This window comes from Vipera berus, assembly GCF_964194415.1.
Source record: "Vipera berus genome assembly, chromosome: 2".
Lineage (NCBI taxonomy): Eukaryota > Metazoa > Chordata > Lepidosauria > Squamata > Viperidae > Vipera > Vipera berus.
The window spans coordinates 117,616,746-117,636,618 of record NC_138203.1 but is presented as its reverse complement, the minus strand read 5'-3'; the positions used below and the strand labels follow the sequence as shown (position 1 = coordinate 117,636,618).

The 19,873-nt window shown below is 43.6% G+C and overlaps 2 protein-coding genes across 6 annotated transcripts in view; one reads left to right on the top strand and one right to left on the bottom strand.

Moving 5' to 3' along the window:
• Positions 1–14,558, top strand: part of TRIP10 (thyroid hormone receptor interactor 10) — an 86,476-nt gene extending 71,918 nt beyond the window's left edge. For 3 of the 4 annotated variants that reach the window (XM_081317209.1, XM_081317210.1, XM_081317211.1), the window contains 8 exons: positions 151–297; positions 762–965; positions 3,621–3,800; positions 7,516–7,625; positions 10,489–10,621; positions 11,533–11,654; positions 12,967–13,097; positions 14,323–14,558. In XM_081317209.1, the coding sequence (XP_081173335.1) occupies positions 151–297; positions 762–965; positions 3,621–3,800; positions 7,516–7,625; positions 10,489–10,621; positions 11,533–11,654; positions 12,967–13,097; positions 14,323–14,474 (1,179 nt within the window). In that variant the 3' untranslated portion in view covers positions 14,475–14,558. The remainder of the gene's footprint in view (positions 1–150; positions 298–761; positions 966–3,620; positions 3,801–7,515; positions 7,626–10,488; positions 10,622–11,532; positions 11,655–12,966; positions 13,098–14,322) is intronic. The other variant, XM_081317212.1, reaches the window with a different exon arrangement.
• A 2,597-nt stretch (positions 14,559–17,155) lies between these two features.
• SH2D3A (SH2 domain containing 3A) overlaps positions 17,156–19,873 on the bottom strand; it is a 28,831-nt gene continuing 26,113 nt past the window's right edge. For both annotated transcript variants that reach the window (XM_081317207.1, XM_081317208.1), the window contains exons 9-10: positions 19,414–19,605; positions 17,156–17,380 (exon numbers count right to left, since the gene is read on the bottom strand). In XM_081317207.1, coding sequence (XP_081173333.1) covers positions 17,229–17,380; positions 19,414–19,605 — 344 coding nt within the window. In that variant the 3' untranslated portion in view covers positions 17,156–17,228. The remainder of the gene's footprint in view (positions 17,381–19,413; positions 19,606–19,873) is intronic.

Genomic DNA, 19,873 nt, shown 5'->3' with positions numbered 1-19,873 from the left:
TGTTTGTAACTGACCATGCCCATTGTGGCTACCATTTTGTGAATAAGAAAGTCTCCTGTAGTGTCTCCTAAAGCAACAGCAATTGGGATATTGTGAATAATCCTCATATCTCAATTATCATTTAGTCCTTTTTCCTTGCTTCTTTTCTAGAAGATGCAAGAGATGGACGAAAGACGGACACGGCGTCTCAAGGGGGGCTATCGCATCTTTTCAGAGATAGAACAGCAGGTCATGCCGATCATTGGCAAATGCCTGGAAGGCATGAAGGCAGCTGCAGAGGTGGTTGATGAAAAAAATGTAGGTATCTGAACATCTCTTATTCCTTCACTGTATGGTAGAGGCTGAAAAGAGTGTGGATTTTCTGTTAACCCCAAACCTTTCCAGCAATGGCACCTAAGATCCTTTGCCTGGGGAAGTTGGGGTTTTGTTTTGTTTTGTTTGCTGGCAAATATGTTTTCTGCCTTTGAACTATGGTTGTGCTCAAAAACAGTCCTGTTCCTGACACTGTGGACGGGCACCAGGAAGGGATAACTTACTTTGTTTAATTAAAAAGTATTTGATTTCTTCAACGTTACATTTGTTCTTTGACCTTGAGAAGATACATTTAAGCTACTTTTATGACTGCATTAACTGAAATGGTGCTCCAGGATCCCATCCTTGGTCAATATGGAGTTTTGCTGCTAATCTCTATTGTAGGCTCAGTTGGAGTTGGGTTGACAGTTTTCCTGTTTTATTTCAAAAGGATGCTTTTCTTCTGTTAGGACTCGCAAATGTTAATTGAACTGCACAAATCAGGTTTTGAAAGGCCGGGAGACATGGATTTTGAAGACTTCAGCCAACCCATGAATCGCACCTCTTCTGATAGCAGCCTGGGCACTCCCCGGGGCACACTTGATGGCCGGCTGGATCCCCGACTGCTGGGCAAGAACAAGGGAAAGCGCTGGCTCTTCAGCAGGAAGAACAAGGTGAGAATTGTTGTAGAGGGCTGGCAGCATCCTGAAGGTAACTGAGAACAATTGGTCTTCTATCATCCGTCTCTTAATATCGCCTGGATTCACAGGTCAGCAGTATCTGAGGGCAGGGGTACAGGAAAGGAAGAGGATAATCAAGAGTGTTGGCATGTTTGAATATTACTCTGAAATCCTATTGCATTTAATTGTCCCTGCCTTTCAGGCTGCTGGCCTACCACAGCAGATCTCTCAGCTGAAAAATACTATCCTGTGGAAATTTGCAAGTTACCATACTAGCCCTCATTGCCACTTCCATTCATTCTTTGGCTGACTTCTTTCTTCTTTCTGGCTGTTCTCACTAGTCCTCATGAAAGAGCTTCCTTCTCTGACCTTCTAAGTCAAATCAATGCTGCTCAGGAAAATCTGGGGCCAAGATAGAGTTTATCTGCTGCTGGAGGGCCTTAGCTAGAACATCCCTCCTTCTCTCCACCACTGGATCTCATCAGCCTTCTGTTGCTCGAGGCCCTCCCGCTGTGGAGGCCTTGGAAGTCTGCCCTAGAACGGCCTATTCTAAGCAGCCATCCCCAGCTGCCCCTGTCTTTTTCCTGTGGTCCCTAGATGACCCTGTGGGCTTGTGTGCTGGAGATGATGAGGGCTGCTTCAGGGAGCTCTCATTTTGTTTCCTACTAATTTCCCCCAGAGGTTCTTTCATAGCCTTTGCAAGGACACTATTTCAGATGGCCTGTGTTAGCAAAAGCCTCCTTTTTCCATCCATCCGTATGGGGCCCCTTTATTCCACTTGCCACGAGTCCTGAACTCTCTTGCCTTATATCTGAACTGAACGTGTTCTCCCACCCCCACCATTTTATTCTGAGTGCAAATGTTCTTAGTCACATAATCTTGCAGTGCAGATGCTGCACAAAAGCCAAGCTCCACAGCCTTTGCTCACATCTACAGTTGGCCTCTACTTTGCCCTCATCTCTGTTTTCCTACTGCATAATTTCTTCCATGTCCTCCGTATTGCCTCCTTGCCTCTGTGCATATGTCAACTTTACTGCCCTTTTTCCTTGACTATTCAGGAATGACTTCAGGACAGGAAAGACAAAATGACATTCCTGAATTCTCCCTTAAGGAACTTTTGAGCCTGCAAGAAAGACTTGGAGGGTGGTGCAGTAGTGATTCCTTCCACTTTCTAGACTAATTACTGTGGTTCAGAACAACCTGTTTATAACAACCCAAACCACTCTCTCTTTCCCTAATAAACTATATGAGAGAACACTTGCATTCCTTAACTTGCAAGTAAACATTAAGTAAAGGTTTGCCTTTTTAGTGTGTACTGTATATAGTTACCAAAGCTGGACAAACGTTATAATTAATAAAGCTTTATATTATTAAACACGAGTTCTTTGTGGTTGCCTTAACAACCTTAAGTCAGTGTGTATTGTTTTTCCTGTACTAGAGAAGTGAGTGGAGAGGAAGCAGCCTTGCCTAAAGCAAATATGACCAGTTCAAAAGTCAGGTGAGATTCGATGGGTCTCATCCTGCTAATATAACTCAATGCTACTTGGGTTGTTATCGTCTACTTAGGGCATTTTAATGTGTCAGCAGTGCTTCAAGAGATTTTAAAGCAAAATGAACAAGTTCTTCTGAGTTGAACAGGCATTTCCACATCTGTATCTGTCTTTAGTTGGCTGCACCAAAGATGGATCTGTACTGACCTTGGAGAGAAGATAGATGGTTGGGTAGATAACCAGCTTCTTCTAGCCTAAGTGCTTTCCAGATGTGTAGATTTCAACTCTCAAAATTCCTCACATTGGTGAATCTCTCATACCTCCCTGTGAATCATTCCATGAAAAGGCCACAATGTGCTTCTGAGCGCCTGAAGCTGCTCGTCAAGCACCGCTCTGCAACTCCTTAACACAGTGTGCTTTTTAATGGCGTTGAGCACAGCAGCACAATCCTAGGAAAAGACCCAAGACCTTGAAGGAGTGAGAAGGGTTAAAGGGCATGCTCTGAAGTGCTGCGCAGTGGTAACCTCTGGCTCTCCTCAAAGGCTTTCCTCCCTCTTTGGCTACTAACATTGGGCCTCTTCTCTTCCATCAATAACTTTGAAGTTTAAGACCAGCTTAGCCCTCCCACATAACAGATTTTGAGAGCCAGATTATCAGACTGGGGATGGAGGGAAAGCGGGGTGGGGGAGAAGGGGGAAGGAGGGAAGGAACTATGCCATGTTGCCCTGCCCATGTTGAGTATGCCATGTTCAGCTCTGCATCTTGCCACCCTCCTCATCTTTTTTCGTTTGCTCCCTGGGGGCTGGGTGTTTCTGTGCCTCGTGTGCTGTTGTCTCTTCCCCATGTATTCTTGGGTTTTGTTGCAGTACATTCCTGTTATATTGGACCTCGTGGATTTATAGTTATTGCCTTGTCTGGCAAATGTGGTAGCCGATGTAACCCGCTATTTCTACTGAAAGCAAATGGCTACCAACCCCTCTCAACTATTGGCCAATGTGTATATAATACAGATGGAATGCACTGTAGTGTTTCTGGTGGCGGGATTTTTTTTTTCTTTTTTTTTTGTATGTGTGCCTTTTTATTTTCTTACAACATATTTTTCCCATCCTTTTGTGTGTTTTTTTGTTGTTTCTTGTTCATGGCCCTTATCTGTCGTTAGCTCCCAACCCCTCCCCTCTCCCCTATAAATTGCCCTTCCTCTTCATCTTCCCCCTCCTCCTCTGCCATCAATGGACCTCCATCCCCCAAATTCACCCGTGACCCTCTGTCTTACTGTTTGAACGAGATCAATAAGACAGTCAAACCCCGCATCACGTCCTTCCGCAGCCTCAGACGGGGGGTAAGTGGATAACTTTGTTTGCTTAAATCACTGTCATATGCCTGCTGCTGCCGCCACCGCCACCACCAAAGGGACCTGCCAGGTAGAAAACCTGTTGTGGTTATGTGTTCACACACACACACTAGATCTTAGCCCTCTGCTGTTTCCTTTGAAGCAATAATTACTCAGTTCAGTGAATGTGGAAAAAAGGACATTCAGTTTCTTTTTTGGTAAGTTTTACATTGGTAAGGCATAACTAAACCAAGACTTTGACCAATGGCCTTTAGGAATTATAAAAGGATGGCAAAGCAAAAGAGAAAGCAAGGGACAGAATACATAACAGCTCTGCTGGATCAGAACAAGGGCTCGTGTCCAAACGTCTTGCTCCATAACATAAGCAGTGAGGAAATTACGAGTATGGAAAGGAAAGCTCTTTACTACTGGCGTTCCCCAACAGCCAATATTCAAGGCATGAGATCCTGGAGGTAGTAAGTAGCCTCAAGGTCACTGATAGTCTGATCCCATATGAATTTGTCTAATCCCATTTTTAAACTGATATGTTGGTGGCTGTAGCCATGTTTGATGGCAGCAAATTCCTCATTTTAATTGTGTTATGTAAAAAAAAGTCCTTCCTTTGATTACTTATAAGTCTCCCAAAAGTTTGTTTTAGCAGATGACCTCCCGATCCAACTTTATAAAAATCAAAGAGAAAAGTGACTATTCACGTTTTCCACACCACGTATGTTTTTACATCTCTATGACATTGCCACTTCCCCGCTCCAGTCTAAAAATTTTTGTAGCTGGCACTTTGGTTGCACTTCTTGCACCCGTTTCCTGAACCTTACTTAGGTGCTGCTTCTCTTTTTCTTCACCTGCCCATGGATGCCATAGACCAGTGATGGTGAACCTTTTTGAATGAATGAACCTTTTATTGTCAAAGTACAACCATGTATACATTGAGATTGGCTGAGCCTCCCTTCGTGCCCCAGAGACTGAGTGCCCAAACCGCAACCCCAAACCCACTTATTTATCGCAAAGTGCCAGGGCCACATCAGCATTGTGGTGCCCTCGGGGTGGAGGGGGGCAGGGGCATGGCCCACTGGGTGGGCGTGGCCACCTCCATGTTGCTCGTGGGGGGAACACCTGTGGGTGCCGGTCAGGGTTGGGGGAGATCCGGGGTGTCTCCGGTGGGTGGGGCGGTGGACAGGAGGCTCATCCTATAGGGTGAGGCAGGGGGCAGGGTGGGGGTGCCGTTGCCGCAGGGCAAGGCGAGGTGAGGCAGGGGCCAGGGTGGCTGCTGTCTGACACCATCAGTCCCCACACACAGAGGCCAGCAAGCGCATGGGGGCTGACAGTGTCCGTCAGCAGCCACAGCCTGCCGGCCCCTCGACCAAAACTCCGCAGTGTGCTGCCAATACCGGGCCAGCCCTCCAGCAGCAGGCAGAGTAGGAGAGGGGGGAGGCATGAGATGCAGACTGCCGGACGTGCCTGCTTCATCCCATCTGTTTTTCCTTGCGGTTGGAGAGAAGGTCACTGCTGGTCATCTTGGCCCCCTTGCAGCTCTTGCCCTTGGCCCGTGCATGGAGCCTGTTCCCCTCGCACACCTGACGCACCTTGGCCCCGCCTCGGGCCACTATGGTGGCCTAATGGACCCGCACGAGATGCTGGCGGTGGCAGCCGCGTGCCCACAGAGGCGGCTCTGAGTGCCACCTCTGGCACGCGTGCCAAAGGTTCGCCACCACTGCCATAAACAGTCATGGTGGGAGAATGGTGGACTATGCGCATTGAGTACAAAAGATGGTCAAGTGACCCCTTAAGAAAGTCCCTGCCTGAGAATTGAATTATCTGCTCTGCTTCCCTTCCTTTTTTTCCTTTAAACAAATTGGGAATAGTCCCTACTTCAGTAAGGAACACTTCTACTGATTTTGATTTTAATTATATTGATATTACTGTTATGTTTTATACTTTGTTTTATTGCTGTAACCTGCTTTGAGTACTTATGTTGACAAATTTATTTATTCATGTCAGAAACATTGTTATTAAAATTTTATGTGTAGATATAAGTACAAGAACATAAAATTTAAAATGTGTAAAAGAAGCATCTTACCAGATACAGGCAAAGAGATGGGGGATTAATTGACTGTGTTCCTGTAATTTTGCACACATGCATATGCTTGGACTTATTCATGGTTAATATTTTAATACTACTCTTCCAACGGTCCATGTCCAATCCAGTTCAGTGTGTAACTACAGGAAAATACTGCTTAGTTGCTCCAATTCTCAGGGAACTGTGGGCTCATGTTCAGTTTCATCTGGCATCTCATTCACACATTTTGTCTCGGAAGAACAGGAATATAACTTGTCTGTGCCTCTGTCCCAAGAGAGACATAGATGCCATAAAAGCAGAAGAACAGATATGGGGCAAGAATTTGGGAAAATTTATGCAACTGAGCAAAGTCATAGTCTCTACGTGAGGAAGGCAAAAATCCTCTGCCTTAATACTGTCAAATGAATTTGAAGTAGATTATAATTTAAAAGCAACCAATATGATCAATCAAGTTATTTATATAGTAGTTCTTTAAGGAAGTCATAAGGAACATGTTATTGAAAAATACCAAAAGACTTGAATCTAGTCAGCCTCAGTGCACAGCGGAATCACACCATTCACATTTTCATGGTAAATATGATTCAGAGGAGGTGGCTAAATCTCCAGTGTTGAATGGTTGCAGCACATCCAGCTAAGAATCATTGTCTACTCATAAGCAATTACTGGCTAAGTCTGCACACTGGTTTTCAGTGTAGAGTCCTGTACAGCATTGTTCCAGATTACATGAAATAACACATTATCTGAGGGTCTTCTCCTTGCCCCAAGCTAAATGCTCTGGGTCTCTTGAAGGTGTGTCCTCCTGAACTAAAGACCCTAAATGTTTGATGACTTTTGAAAATACCTTAAAATTGCAGCTTTTTCAGCAGGTTTTTGGTTGTTTAATTCACTTTCAATGTTTTTGGGTTTAATTTGAAGTTTAACTCTTGAAGAAGTTTAACTTCTTATTGTAAAAAAATCCTTGATAGTCAGTGGTATAAATAATTAAATATCAGTAAGGAGAATGTAAGGAATAAGTCACAATCATTTTTGGTTCACATACCACGAGGATGGATTCCTTCATTGTACTAAGCCGCAATGTAGCTTCTTTAGTTTTGATGTACTGTGATGTGATGTGTGAGCTCACTCACTGGGGTCTCCTTATTTTGCCAATGGATCAATCAATCACCTGTCCTCAACATAGATCTCCCAGCTACTTTTAATTCCATTGGAGAACTAAATACCATAATCAACAGGTTTATTATATGTATCGGTGAAATAAAGTCACAAATAGTTTTATACTAACCTTCTGCACCGTTGTATCAGCATTTCAGCTGTATCCCTAGCCTTTGAAATTCTGGATCTTGAAACCTCAAAACATTGTGGGGAAGGGGATGGTTCAATGTCTAAAAGCCTTATTTATTTGAAGATGGTTCCCAACTGTATAATCAAAGCTAAACATCCACCATATGGTTCAACAGGATTCTGGGGCTATAGGGAATCATTGCTTACAGCCTGTTAGTCACCTGTCTTGACTCTTGGCAATGGAAGATGATGTTTCTCAGGTAGAGCACTTAGATACAGCCTATGGTTTTGCAGACAGAGGAGAAGCATCTGGGGGGAAAAATGATATGTGTCTTTTCCTACTGTCAGACTGTGATCACAGAAGATTTTAGCCATCTTCCTCCAGAGCAAAGGAGAAAAAAACTACAACAGAAGATTGAAGAAAGAAGCCGAGAGTTGCAAAAAGAGCTGGATCAAAGGTCAGAGTAAGAGCATTCTGTTACTTGTCCTTCCTGTGATCTAGGCAGATCACAAAGAGAAGAAACTTATCTTTTTCCAAATGAAAAAAATTCTGAGATTTCAGAAAATTGGCTCTTTCAGTTAGTCTTGCCTAACATAAAGCAGGAGTCAGTGATGTGGAAGGTGCACACACATTTGTGTTATTATTTCGCTTCTGGGCTGGGCCAGTTCCAGGGGTGCAAAGCATTTGCAGCTGTTTTGAGTCTCGGCAAAGCCTCCCCTACAATACTCCTGCCGCCTCTCTCCCTTCCTGCTCCTGCCTCCTGCACACCATCCAAAAGTCTCCTGCCTGCTAGAACTCTGTCAGCCTCCTGGAGTGCATCTACTCCATTTGTGGCTGAGCTGGCAACAGCAAATGTTCCATGAGATCAAGCAGGCAGGGGAAGAGGAGGAGATGAGCACAGCTGAGTGACAAGGACAGTGGCTGCTGCACCATCTGAAAGGGGGGAAAAACCACTCGGCTCGCTCTGAGAGCTGATCTTCACTGTGAGATGTACAAGATGTGCATTCTGCTTCTGTCTACCTCCTTGGTCGTGCTTTCTGCAACTCAGGACTGGGAGCATCTCCTTTCCCAGGGTCTTTGTAGGTTAAGTTGGACTTAACTTTGTAGGAGACTTCAAGACTAGGAGGCCAAGATCTGCGATCCAATCCAACAAAGAGATACCAAAATCTCTAACTTTTCTTGAGTTTTTGCCACTAAACCCCAGTAAAAACCAAAACAGCCCATGTGGTGGAGGTGGGTAGGAAGGGCAAGAAGGTTAGATGTGCATGTTTGAGAGAAAAGTATGAATGTCTGGGGATAAGGGTGGAACAGAGAATCAAAGTTGTATATGCCAGAGAAAAGTATGCTGCTTCTTTAAAAGTAAATGTCAAGGGAGAGGTGCTATATATCATTTGGCCCAGAATCCCACAAGTAATATTTGCTGCAAATGGCACTCTTGTCAGCTTCTCCAACAATACTTTTCTTCGGGCAAAACAACCAAAGACTAGAAAGGATGACCTTTCTGGAGTTCAGCCACAAAGTAAAAGGTTTTGCAGGACAGCAGAAAAAGGTCTAGTCGGTGCCAAGAAAAAAATACAACTATTCTACTTAGTATATTAAGTGTTATGGTATAGGTTGGGTCAGGTTGAGTCCTTAACATAGATTATTCCTTACATGACTTGACCACCAGGAGGGGCTGTACGGCCAGTTTCATCCTTAAAATTCAGTGTACTTTGAGCTAAGAAATCTCTATTTTCATTTTGGTAGTGTTCTCCTTTCTTAAGATTACTTTCTTGCAAATTTTAATGGCTCTTCTAATCCTGTGTCTATCCTCCGTTTGGGTGATGTAGAGCAGGGGTGTCAAACTGCCGGCCCGCAGGCCGGACACATCATCCAGAAGCCACGCCTACCCCATTGCCAGCAATGGCAAAACCGTCCCGATACGTTGTGTGACGTCACGTGATGTCACGTGTTTGACATGTTTGACGTAGAGTCAATATCCAGCTAGGCCATCATGGTCCAACTGGCCAGACTGAACCCCCTCTTCCCCCATTAGGAGTAAGAAGGGTGTTAACAAAGGCAACCGTAGCAGGCTGGACATTCCCCTCTTTACATCACACATACATTCCATTATTTGCCCATTTCCTAGGGGAAAGAGAGAAGTAGCAAAGAGTAAGAGTTTAGTATGTATTTTTCAGAAATCCATCTGCACTGTTAATTTGAGTGTTGCAATGGACCTCTGCCCTGATTTATAAATTCATGCTTAATTGTGCCATGGCTTTTTTACCATTTGTACACTGTTTAACATGTTATTGTCCTATTAGGACAATATTTTCAGGGTTTTCTTTTATTAATTTATTCCCCAAAGTTTATAAGTTGCTGAAAATCATAACAGTAAACCCAATAAATAGTAACTACTTAAAATAATAAATCAAACCATTGTTTTGAGGAGCAAATTTGATTTCTGTCTTAGAGGATTCCATTTTCCAAAACAGCCTCAGGGGAGGAGCAGGCTGTCCAGCGAAAGAGAGCTGTTTTCTGAGAAACTCCCAAGTCCCAGCTCCCCAGTTTTTTTTTCAGGGTGGGCACCCAGAATATCCTCTCCCTAATTAAACCATGTAGGTACCCCAGATAGTAACCCAGCAAGGGTTTCATAGGTAAGTACCAGATTACCTATGAATTGAGACTGAACACCTGGCAACTTGTGCAAATCTGAAAGAACAGATGCTGTTATGCTAAGCTAATTAATTTGGATCAGCAAGCCACTGCTCCAGCTGCAGTTTCTGAGTTTAAAGGGCACTTTTCTGTCCCACTATAGTCGTAGATAATTTACTAATTCTAGGATGTTCTGTTAATTCATAAACAGAATGAACTGCTGATTATCACTGCAATTATTTTCACATACACAGCATTTATTGTAATTGTTGTGCTTTGTAATTTTACACATTTAATTTTGCCAGTTGGTACAGCTTTTAACATTTAGGATAACTCGTAATGAAACTGAAGAAATGTACTGAAGTTTACAAAACCTAGATCAATATGCTTGAAGTATAGAAAGTTTTTTGAATGGTAGAAACAGTCAGCTACCTTTATAGGAAAAATATATATCTTTTGGCCTATGGGTGGGGGCGGGGAGTTGGACAGACCATATCTGGTGGGGTTGGGCAAATCAAACTAACAAGGCAATTAGCAATATTTAATTAACTGTTTATTAATACTAATTGTATTAACTAAGGTTTGCTTTGTTCCAAATATATCTTGAGTTTTGATTGCCCTTTCTTTTGCATCTACATTGCAGTAACTTCTCTCAGTAACCACGTTTGCTCCCTTCCTTGTTTCAGGGATGCCTTAAATAAGATGAAGGATGTTTACCAAAAGACACCACAGATGGGAGACCCCAACAGCTTGGAGCCAAAGATCTCAGAGACACTAAGCAATATTGAAAGGTTGCGTCTAGAGATTCAGAAATGTGAAGTAAGGACTTAGAAGGGGGAGGCCATACATCTGATTACATTCAGAATAATTGTTCATTTCACTAACTCTTGGAAATACATTTCAAGGGCAACTTTTAGAAGGTTTCTGAGAGCATGCCCAAGATTTTGGAAAGTTGCATGTGTTCCGAAATTGCTGCTGCATTACAAGTAACCTTGTTGAACAGGACAGTAGTTAACATTGAATCATGGACTGAGCAAAGGGGGTGGGGGCAGAAGCAGAAGTTTGACTGGCCTGCTGAGTTATAGTTAATCAAAGGTTTTGAACTGGGCGGGTTCCAGAGGAGAATGGGGTCAAGCCCTTATTAAGGAGGTAGAGCTTCTATGGTGATGACACTTTGGTCATTCTGCACAGGTCAGAGGGGCCTCTCAGTCAGATACAATGATTTCTCTTGAGAAACTGCTTGAGGTTTGCCAGTTACCAGGAGCCAGTGCTGGATTTTAGCTCTAGACTTCTTAGCTCACAGGGGCTTTGTGTGCCTGGTCAGAGCAGTAATTAAAGCTTCTCAAGTGCCAAGGACTCTGCCATTTGTTTGCAGGAGATTTGCAGAAGGGAACTTTCCAGTAGGTTGTGCTCGGCGGTGACCATGAAGAGCTTTGTACCCTTTTCAATTTTCTCTCCCGAGTGCTCCTTATAAGTCCATGTTGCCCTGGATGGCGCTTGGCAAAGCCTGCTCAGAACAAGGATGATGTAAACCTGGGGAGAGTCTTTAAGCCTCCTTTGAAGCATCATAAAGCAGGCTTGGCAATCGATTAGCTAAGGTTCTGCCTTTTGGAGTTACATTAGCAGAGCCATGTTCACATGGTTTTGGCCCCGTTGCTGGCAAAAAGCCCAGGAGACAAACCCTCTGCTGGGAGGCCATAATCCATGCCCATGTTTTGGCCTCTCTATAGGCTTGGCTGACAGATGCCGAGAGCAGGATGCTGAGCAACCGCCCTGACACGGTTACCCGCTATAACCGCCACTTGGATCCTGCCAGCGCCCTGAACAACAACTGCTCCCATGAAAAAGACAGGTGAGAGCAAGCAAAGAAGAACCACCACCACCAGGCATTAGAGTTCTTTGAGGTCCTGGGCATCTTTCCTAAGGTTTGCACTTTGCACTCCACGTTTGCACTGTGGAGTTCTTAGCTGCAGTGGTTCCTCAGGAGTAATCCTGGAGAGTGTGGCCCTGATCTGCAGGATTCCTAGGTCTTTCCTCAGGATCCTGCCAGTTGCTCCTCCTCGAGCAATCCTGCTTTCACTGAAGTTAAACTGGAATTGGAGGGAAAAGCCACATCCTGTCAAGGTTTGAGGTCACTTTTTTTTTCCTTCCACAAAAAGCTGGAGACAGATTTTTTTCCCCTGACAAACTTATCTATGAAAACAGTTACGGTAGTCCTTGTTTAGCAACCACAATAGGGAACAGCAACTTGGCTGTTATGCAAAATGGTCAACAAAGTGAGACTCATATGACCATAACATAACAATTTTACTTCGTGTTTCCTATGCTTTACACAACCAGGATACACCCTCAAATAATTAGGAAGAGAATTGATATTTGCATTTACATTCAATGGAGAGGAGGGGATTACAAGAAAGCAGGCACACAGTGGAGAATACACATGTAAAGGAATGTGTTTTGTAGCTATGTGCACTCTTACTATAGGAGGCAAACAAAAGCCTCTAGGGTGAAACTGCTTATGATCCTGTCAGTTTCAGGCAGCAGTTACCAGCCTTCTTGGGTTCTAATCCACTCACTCACCCACCCCCAATAATTAAGTCAGAGAGCTCAGCTTGTTAACTTAGGGATGTGGTGTGTTGGGGAGAAAGATAGCTCAGGAAAAGATTGCTTGTTTAGACAATCTTTCAGCTCTGTGATGGGGCAGAAAAAAAAGAGGTCAGCTACACGGGACCAGTATTAATAGTGTAATGACAGGCACCTGACTGGGAGAGAGACACGGCAGAGATTGTAAATGTGGGCATCAACATTGCAGGAGCAAACACAGTGTGTTGCTAAACAAGACTACCTGTAGTGTAAAATGTCTTTGATGAGCCTGCACATAAAACAACCCCCAAGGTAGCATATCCATTACCAGGAGACAGCATAAAATATTGCTGAACCAAAGTTGGCTTGTTCTTTTAATACTCCCTAGAGTGCATATATTCACTCCTGATATCAAGAAAAAGAATGAGAGATTGAGTCCCATCAGGAAGCCAGCTGAAGCTTTCTCACAAGAAGTAATATTTTATGTTCACTATGATGACATCAGATTAGCTTTTGCCCACATCACCCCCTCTGACTTGTAATGCAACATAAATACCCAATACTTGGTTTTCTCCTTCTAGCCCTGACACTACTCATTCTAACGAGAGCCAGGACACAGTCAACCAACCCATTTATACAGAGTTTGATGAGGACTTTGAAGAGGAATTGGCATCACCCATCGGAACCTGTGTGGCCATATATCAGTTTGAAGGTAGGACCTTGGCAAGCTTCTCCAGTTGCTGTGTTCATGTAGAATAGCTGAGTGCAGAAGCAAACGTGTACCCTTTCTATTTGGCTAGCTTGGAGGGCTGCCTTGTGATATACACACAGTAGAATGGGAGTATTATTCTTCACTTCTGCAGTTTTGCTTTTCTTGGGGAAGGAGTTTAGATCTGTCACTTTTAGGCTTTTAGTCTCTGCCTCCCCCCCCCATGTGATTGGTTCTGTACCAAAAATAGATTTTGAAATCTGCAGTTCCAATTACTTATACAAAATAATCTGGCATTACTTTAATTAATTATGTTTAGACACTGCTTGAGTCCAACTGACTAAGCAGAAATGCTTTTTAAAAAGAAAAAAAAATGGGTTTTTAAAACCCAACCTTTCACTTGAGATGTGAGGTAACCATTCTGGCTGACATTCTTAGCCATGTACTTATCTCACTTTTATGGGAGTTTAATGATAAGCAGGTTTCTGTTCAGAAGAGCAATCACAACTGACTTGTCCAAGCTTCAGCATGAAATAGCCCAAAGCCATAGTCTTGCCCAGACTATTTTTTAATTGCTCTGTTTTTACCACAAAGGATTGGGAAAATGCTTTTCAAAATACTAATAATGAAAGCTTGCATCCTCAGAAGGCACAATTAGATGGGGGGTGGGTTTGGTGTGTGTGTGTCAATATTCCTTTTTCTCCAAAGAGCAATTGCTTTCTCCTAGTCTTAAGAACAGTGCTATGGAGGGAGCAGCCACTAAAATGTGTCTCTTGTTCCACTCTTGGGCCATAAAGGTTACAACAGCAAGGCCACAAAAGCAAGTGTTAAGTCTGTCTTAATGAACAAAACAGGGTGCAGTGTTCATTTGATTTTCCCCTGCATCCTCTGTAAATGTATTTTTCCCATCCATTACAATAAACAGCTCAGTAAACTGCCAACTGCTGGGAAACAAATTTTTCTTTTTTTTCTTTTTTGAGTGAAAAATTATCGATGCCTGAAATTTTGAATTAGACAAAAAGCTCTGCTTACTCTTTGAAGGGCTATGTAACTCTTTAGTGTGGTTCACATCCTGCTTTAAAGCCCTGGCACATCGTTCACCCACCCACCCACCCTCAATTATGCCCTGGCAACTGCTGCACACACTGATAGTTTGAACAGTTTTGCCTCCCAGATATTCTTGGCTTCAGCTAATCGATCCCCTTGCTCATTTGTTTGCTTTCCAAAGGTTCCAGTGAGGGCACCATCTCCATACAGGAAGGTGAAGAGCTCAACTTGATGGAGGAAGACAAAGGGGATGGGTGGACACGTGTACGGAGGTGTAGTAAAGGGGGTGAGGGTTACGTCCCTACCTCCTATTTGCGACTGAATGTGAACTGAGTAGGGGACTGATAGCCAAGTTCCAAGAGCTGCACCGACATCAATGTCTGAGTGGAAGAAGGGCGGAGTTTCAGTTGCCTGGAAACAGCTCCATGATTTTTGCTTTGGGTGAGATGGTAAAAGAAGGAATTTGCACCAAATCACTACTGCAAGACAAGAACTGACTAGCAGAATAACAAAACGTTGACTGTAGCCAGCTGAAAGCAAGGCCTCGGATGGGAGTACAAGAGGGAGTTGACTTCCAGCTAGTAATTGCTCCTCCTTTCCTCCATTATCTTCGTGCCAGACTTACAAAATATTCCATAGGAAATACCCTTCAGCCAAAGTAGATAAAAACGTGCAATTTTGCACAGGAAGATTCCCGAATTTGTGGCTCTGGACTGTGGTAGTTGCCCCATCAGATGAAATGTGGCTGCAATAGGGTGAAGAGCTGGCTGTCCCTCCTCTTTGCCAGGTTGATCAGAGCAAAGGGCTCTCTCCACAGAAAGATTTCTGCTTTTATGCTGTGTTCAGTTCAAACCTCGAGGGGATTGTAGGTCCTTGAGGACTGGGGAGTGTCCATATTCAAGGATCAGACTGGGTTGGATTAGAAGCCTGGAATGTGTATCCTTAAGATTGCTGCTATGCCTGTTGTTTGACTAGAAGCAGAGAGGGGGGGCGAGGCTAGTTGCTGGGCACCCGTCACTCCCAGGGCTTCTTCAATTAGATGCCAGTGTCACCATAGCCTTCTTGTCTGAGGTCAGGCCGAAGACCACACCAGCGCCAGACCAACATCTATATTGTTTCCTTGAAATGCACTTTATAGTTTTCTTGGATTTGATTACCCTGGCTCCTTTCAGCCATTAAAAAGTGCCTGTGCCAGAGTCTTTGGGTTTGCTTCACCCTTGGGAATACATGAGAAGCAAAAGCAGGTGGCTCTGGCCTCTTCCTCTCCCGTTTCTGTTTGTTTTAAAGGAGATCCTAATGTATTCTCAGTTGTTTTATACAATGACCAATTTATATTATCATTCAGTTTGACGTGTTCACATAATCTGTAACGTAGCCTCAGCTCTCGTCCTCCAGCCTTGGAAGGGCCAAAACATGCCCCTCCCTTCTCTCTTGAGATGCAGAATGTATTTCTGGGTGCCTTTTACACTTTATGTAAATAGTAGGGAGAAAATTGAGGGATACCTGTGCCGCAGTTGCCTTTTTTGTCACTCTGGCCTCCAAGCGTGGACTTTTACATCTGCAGCATTTACGTCACTGTTTGGGAGCTAAAGGGTGATCCTCTACCTTTCTAGTTGTACACAGTTCACCACTCCGCAAATGAGAGCTGGAGGAAAAGGCAGGGGGCAAACGCCACAGGAAGCCCAAGGCAGCCAACAGGTCCTACTTGCTGCTGCCTATCCATAGAACAGCACAAAGTGGAGGCAGAGTGTGGGAGGTGAAAGAGAAAACAGGTTTGTTGTCTGACACTGGACCGGCACTATTGTTAGATCAGTTGTGTGTGGGGGGGGGGAATATTTCCCCCACCTCCACTTGTGCTTATCCAGGCAGTGCTTCTGTGCAAATGTTATTTGTAGATCTGGAGAGAGGCCTGAGTACTGTCCACTTGGATGGGGGGGGGATGCCTTACTATGGAAGTAGCTGCTAGCATCTGCTGGTCAAATAAAAAACTAAAAACTGCACCGCATCAGACCAAAGACTCATCTAACCTTGTAGTCTCTTCCCATGGAGGCCAAGTAAGTGATCCACAACAGTAGCAATACTTTTCTGTTATGTTCCTCACCAAAAAAAGACGTGATGTGGTTAAGCCATGGGTAACCTCATGATTCTTCAGTAAAGTTATCCAAGTTGATGGCCACCTCTGGATCATGGGAGAAAGCAGGATTCCACTGTGAATCCTGTTCTTGAAGTCTTTCCTTTGTCATGCCTAATTCTTCAGTGACTGACTTTGGGTGCTAGGATAAACCTTTTATGAACATCCACTGGTATTATATTAAAAAGGATCAATATAAGTTTTCTCCCTGCTTGAGCTTCTCTCAAGGTCTTGTATAGATAAGGGACAAAGCCGTTCTTCAGATAACCTCTGTCAATAAAAGTACTTTTTCTCAAGTACTGTTCAAGTTGAAGAAAAAAATTCTAGAAAGACCTATGCAAGTTTCTTTCCATGTAATACATGACATACATTAAAAAGGAAGAAATATCTACTGCGGAATTCAGCTCTGCATAATGGAATGATAACTATAAAAACAGGGAAGGTATTCCAACTGCGGAAGGTTGCTTTTTATTATTTTATTTTATTATTTTATTTTATTATTTTTATTATTTTATCCTTGGACTCTTCTTATCCTTGGTATAAATGCATTTAAACCTTTGGGTGCAGATAACAATCTTAGAACCAATGCTGTGAAATTTCTAAATTGGGCAAGAATACGCAGAGAGCAAAAGTTATTTTCATAGCACATAGTGATTAAAAACCATCCACTGCTTTCTTTATTGTAGGCTAGCTCTTTTGCATAGGTTAAAAAAGTTTCCAGATTGTTTCTTTCCATAGCCCTGGCCCTGTTGAACTAGAAGGAATGTCTACCACAAAGAAGTTCCTCCTGCTCATTCATTCCTTGGAAGACTTTCAAATTTCAGCTCAGTCAACATCTAATCCTGGCACTAGGTGACCCTCCTCTTCTACTGCTTACTAATCATCTTTGCCACCCTTGCCTTGCATTCCAGCTTCCTGGCAGACGGGGGTGGGGGGGTGGGGAAACTCCTATGAGTTCACTCTAGTTTCTGAGAAAGCACAGTCAAGATCCGTTCAAATTTCTTGTAACGTTCGCCCTGTTCCACCTGTGCTCCTTTACTGCCCCAAAATAACCGAAGGGAGAACTCCGTCTGAAACACTTCCAGGAGTTCTGGAGTGCCTTGGAATCCTGAATGGAGAAAAGAATGTAAAAAGGAAGCATGAGCTGAATTCTGTAACGTCAATCAGTACTTCACAGAATGCCCATCCTAATATTAGCTAACTGTTTTCTTATGATGTATCACTTACCAGTGGGAAATGAAAGGAGCTACTAAGCCACACATACTAGATTCAGAACAAGACTGAACTCGTAAGAAGGCCAGAACAAAAAGGATTAGTATGACCAATGTGGGTAAAGGCAGTCCTTGTTTTGTGACAATTGAGCCCAGAATTTTGGTCATAGAATTTTTGTTGTGGTTGTAAGTCGAGTCAATACGTGACCGGACTTGATTTTATGACAGTAATTAAATGGGTCACCATGATAGTTAAGTGAATCATGGGGCTGTTAAGTGAATCATGGGTTGTAAATCCAAATCCAGCTTATCTGTTAAGCAAGCCAGTTGCCAAGCACCTGAAATGCAATCACATGACTGTGGAGGTAGCGGGGGCAGTTGTATCTTTGAGGAGAGACTATAAGTAACTTTTCAGGTCCTTTGTAATTGCCGATGGTCATTAAGTGACCAGTCGTAAATTGAGAACTACCAGAATTCCTTGCTTCAGAATAATATAAGGCCATCATACCAAGGCTGCATTTAAACACCCAGATAAGCTATAAAATGACTGCTTAATTTAGAGATTAGGAATGTAGTACCCACAGATACCTTGCCACTAGAAACCTCATTTTTAATAATAAAGCAACTGCAAAATTAAAATAGACCATTTTATGAGATTCCAACCAAGAGATGAAGGATCTATGTTCTCATTTTGAGTTTTTGGCTTTTTAAAAGTTTAAATCTGGCCAGTCATAAATCCTAGTTTATGGCTTGCTATGTCATGGGACTGCCATAATGGTGCACTATTTTAAGGTGGCACAAACTCATAGAAAGCCTTGGCTTGCACTAGTTTTGCTTAGCAAAGGTTGAAAAGTGAGTCAGAAAGGGGTGCAGTATTCAGATATGATCTAAGCAAAGGTGCTTCCCTTCTGGAATGAGCACCGTTGCCACACCTGTCTGTGGCATTTGTACTGCAGCTGTTCAGGCTCAGGAAAACATGTCCAAGTTAAGGAGGTGGTGACGATGTAACTGTGTCACCACCTGAACCCAATTGGGTATTTTCCTCAGCCACGCCACTATCCTCCAAACCAGGAAAAGGCGTGGCTCCTTTAAGGAGCAGCCAGCTGGTACAATAAGAATGCCCACTTTGGATCTGACTGCTGCACATTTCTGATAAATCATTAACAGATACGGCATGCCAAGCATTTTACTTTCTTAAGACTGTAGTGGAATTTGCAACTTCAGCAGCACAGCTGGGAAAGTACAAAGAGAGAGAGAGTGCCTAAGGCAATCCCACTGGATATCATCCACAGGGTTCCCAGCCAAAGTTCTTTGGAGTGTATAAGGGGCAAAACTTTCCTTGAGGCACCCATCCACTGGCTAATCACCAACCCTACCTAGTGTGGTAGGATCAGGATAGAATTAAAACACATTTTGAGCCACTCAAAGCAAGAGCGGAAGTCCAGCTGCTACAAGTCGTGCTTACCAAAAATTGCTGCTCCTTTTAGAGCTGGTGTACTGCACAGGGTAACTAAGACTAGCTGTTAATAAACCATTGCTGAGTCATATTTCCATCACCAAAATAGCTGCAAATTTCAGATGGGTGGATTTTTCATTGGTTAGAAACTTATCCTGACTTATTTAGCAGCTCAAGGCAGAATGCATAAGGGTCCTCTTGGTTTTCTCCCCACAACAACCTTGCAAGATAGACTGGGCTGAGAGGATGGCCCAAACTCACTCAGTGAGCTACTGCAGCTGACAATGGCCTAGGCCCTAGAGCCTGGGTATTCCAGTGCGGTGACGGCTTTCTTCTAGGCTGCTGCCATTCATCCACACGTATTCCATGTAAGAGGACAACTGGGAAAGGAATGGATGCTCACTAGCCAATCTGAACTGAGCTAACCAAGTTACACAAAGAAGGCCCAGCTGTCACTGCCAAGAGCATCCCTACCTTGAAGTTTGGCCTCAGCCCTGATGCGATAAGCGCCAGTGTTGGTGGCAACAAAGCGAGCTGCTTCTAGCGTCCGCAGGAGGACATCACACGTCTCCTCATTGTCATCCCACAGTTGCTCTCCTTCCATAAGACTGAGAAGAGGCAGGATATGAGGAATTGCTACCTCCTTTGGGGAGAAGACAGAATTCCCTGTAGGCCACAGAGAACAGCCTTTTAGATCACAGATGGAATTACAGGTAGTCTTTATTTAACAACTGTTCCCAATTACAGCAGTAATGTATCCCACAGTTATTGTTTTTACAAATAACTCCAGGCACCGAATGTAACTGACACACCTTCCTCCTCTTATTTTCCCCATGACCTTTGCAGTCTGTAAAGCAAAGGAAGGCTGAAGTAAAATCAAACACAGTTTTTGTTTCACTTAACAACCATTTTGGTTAACACTAAGTTGTCAGTC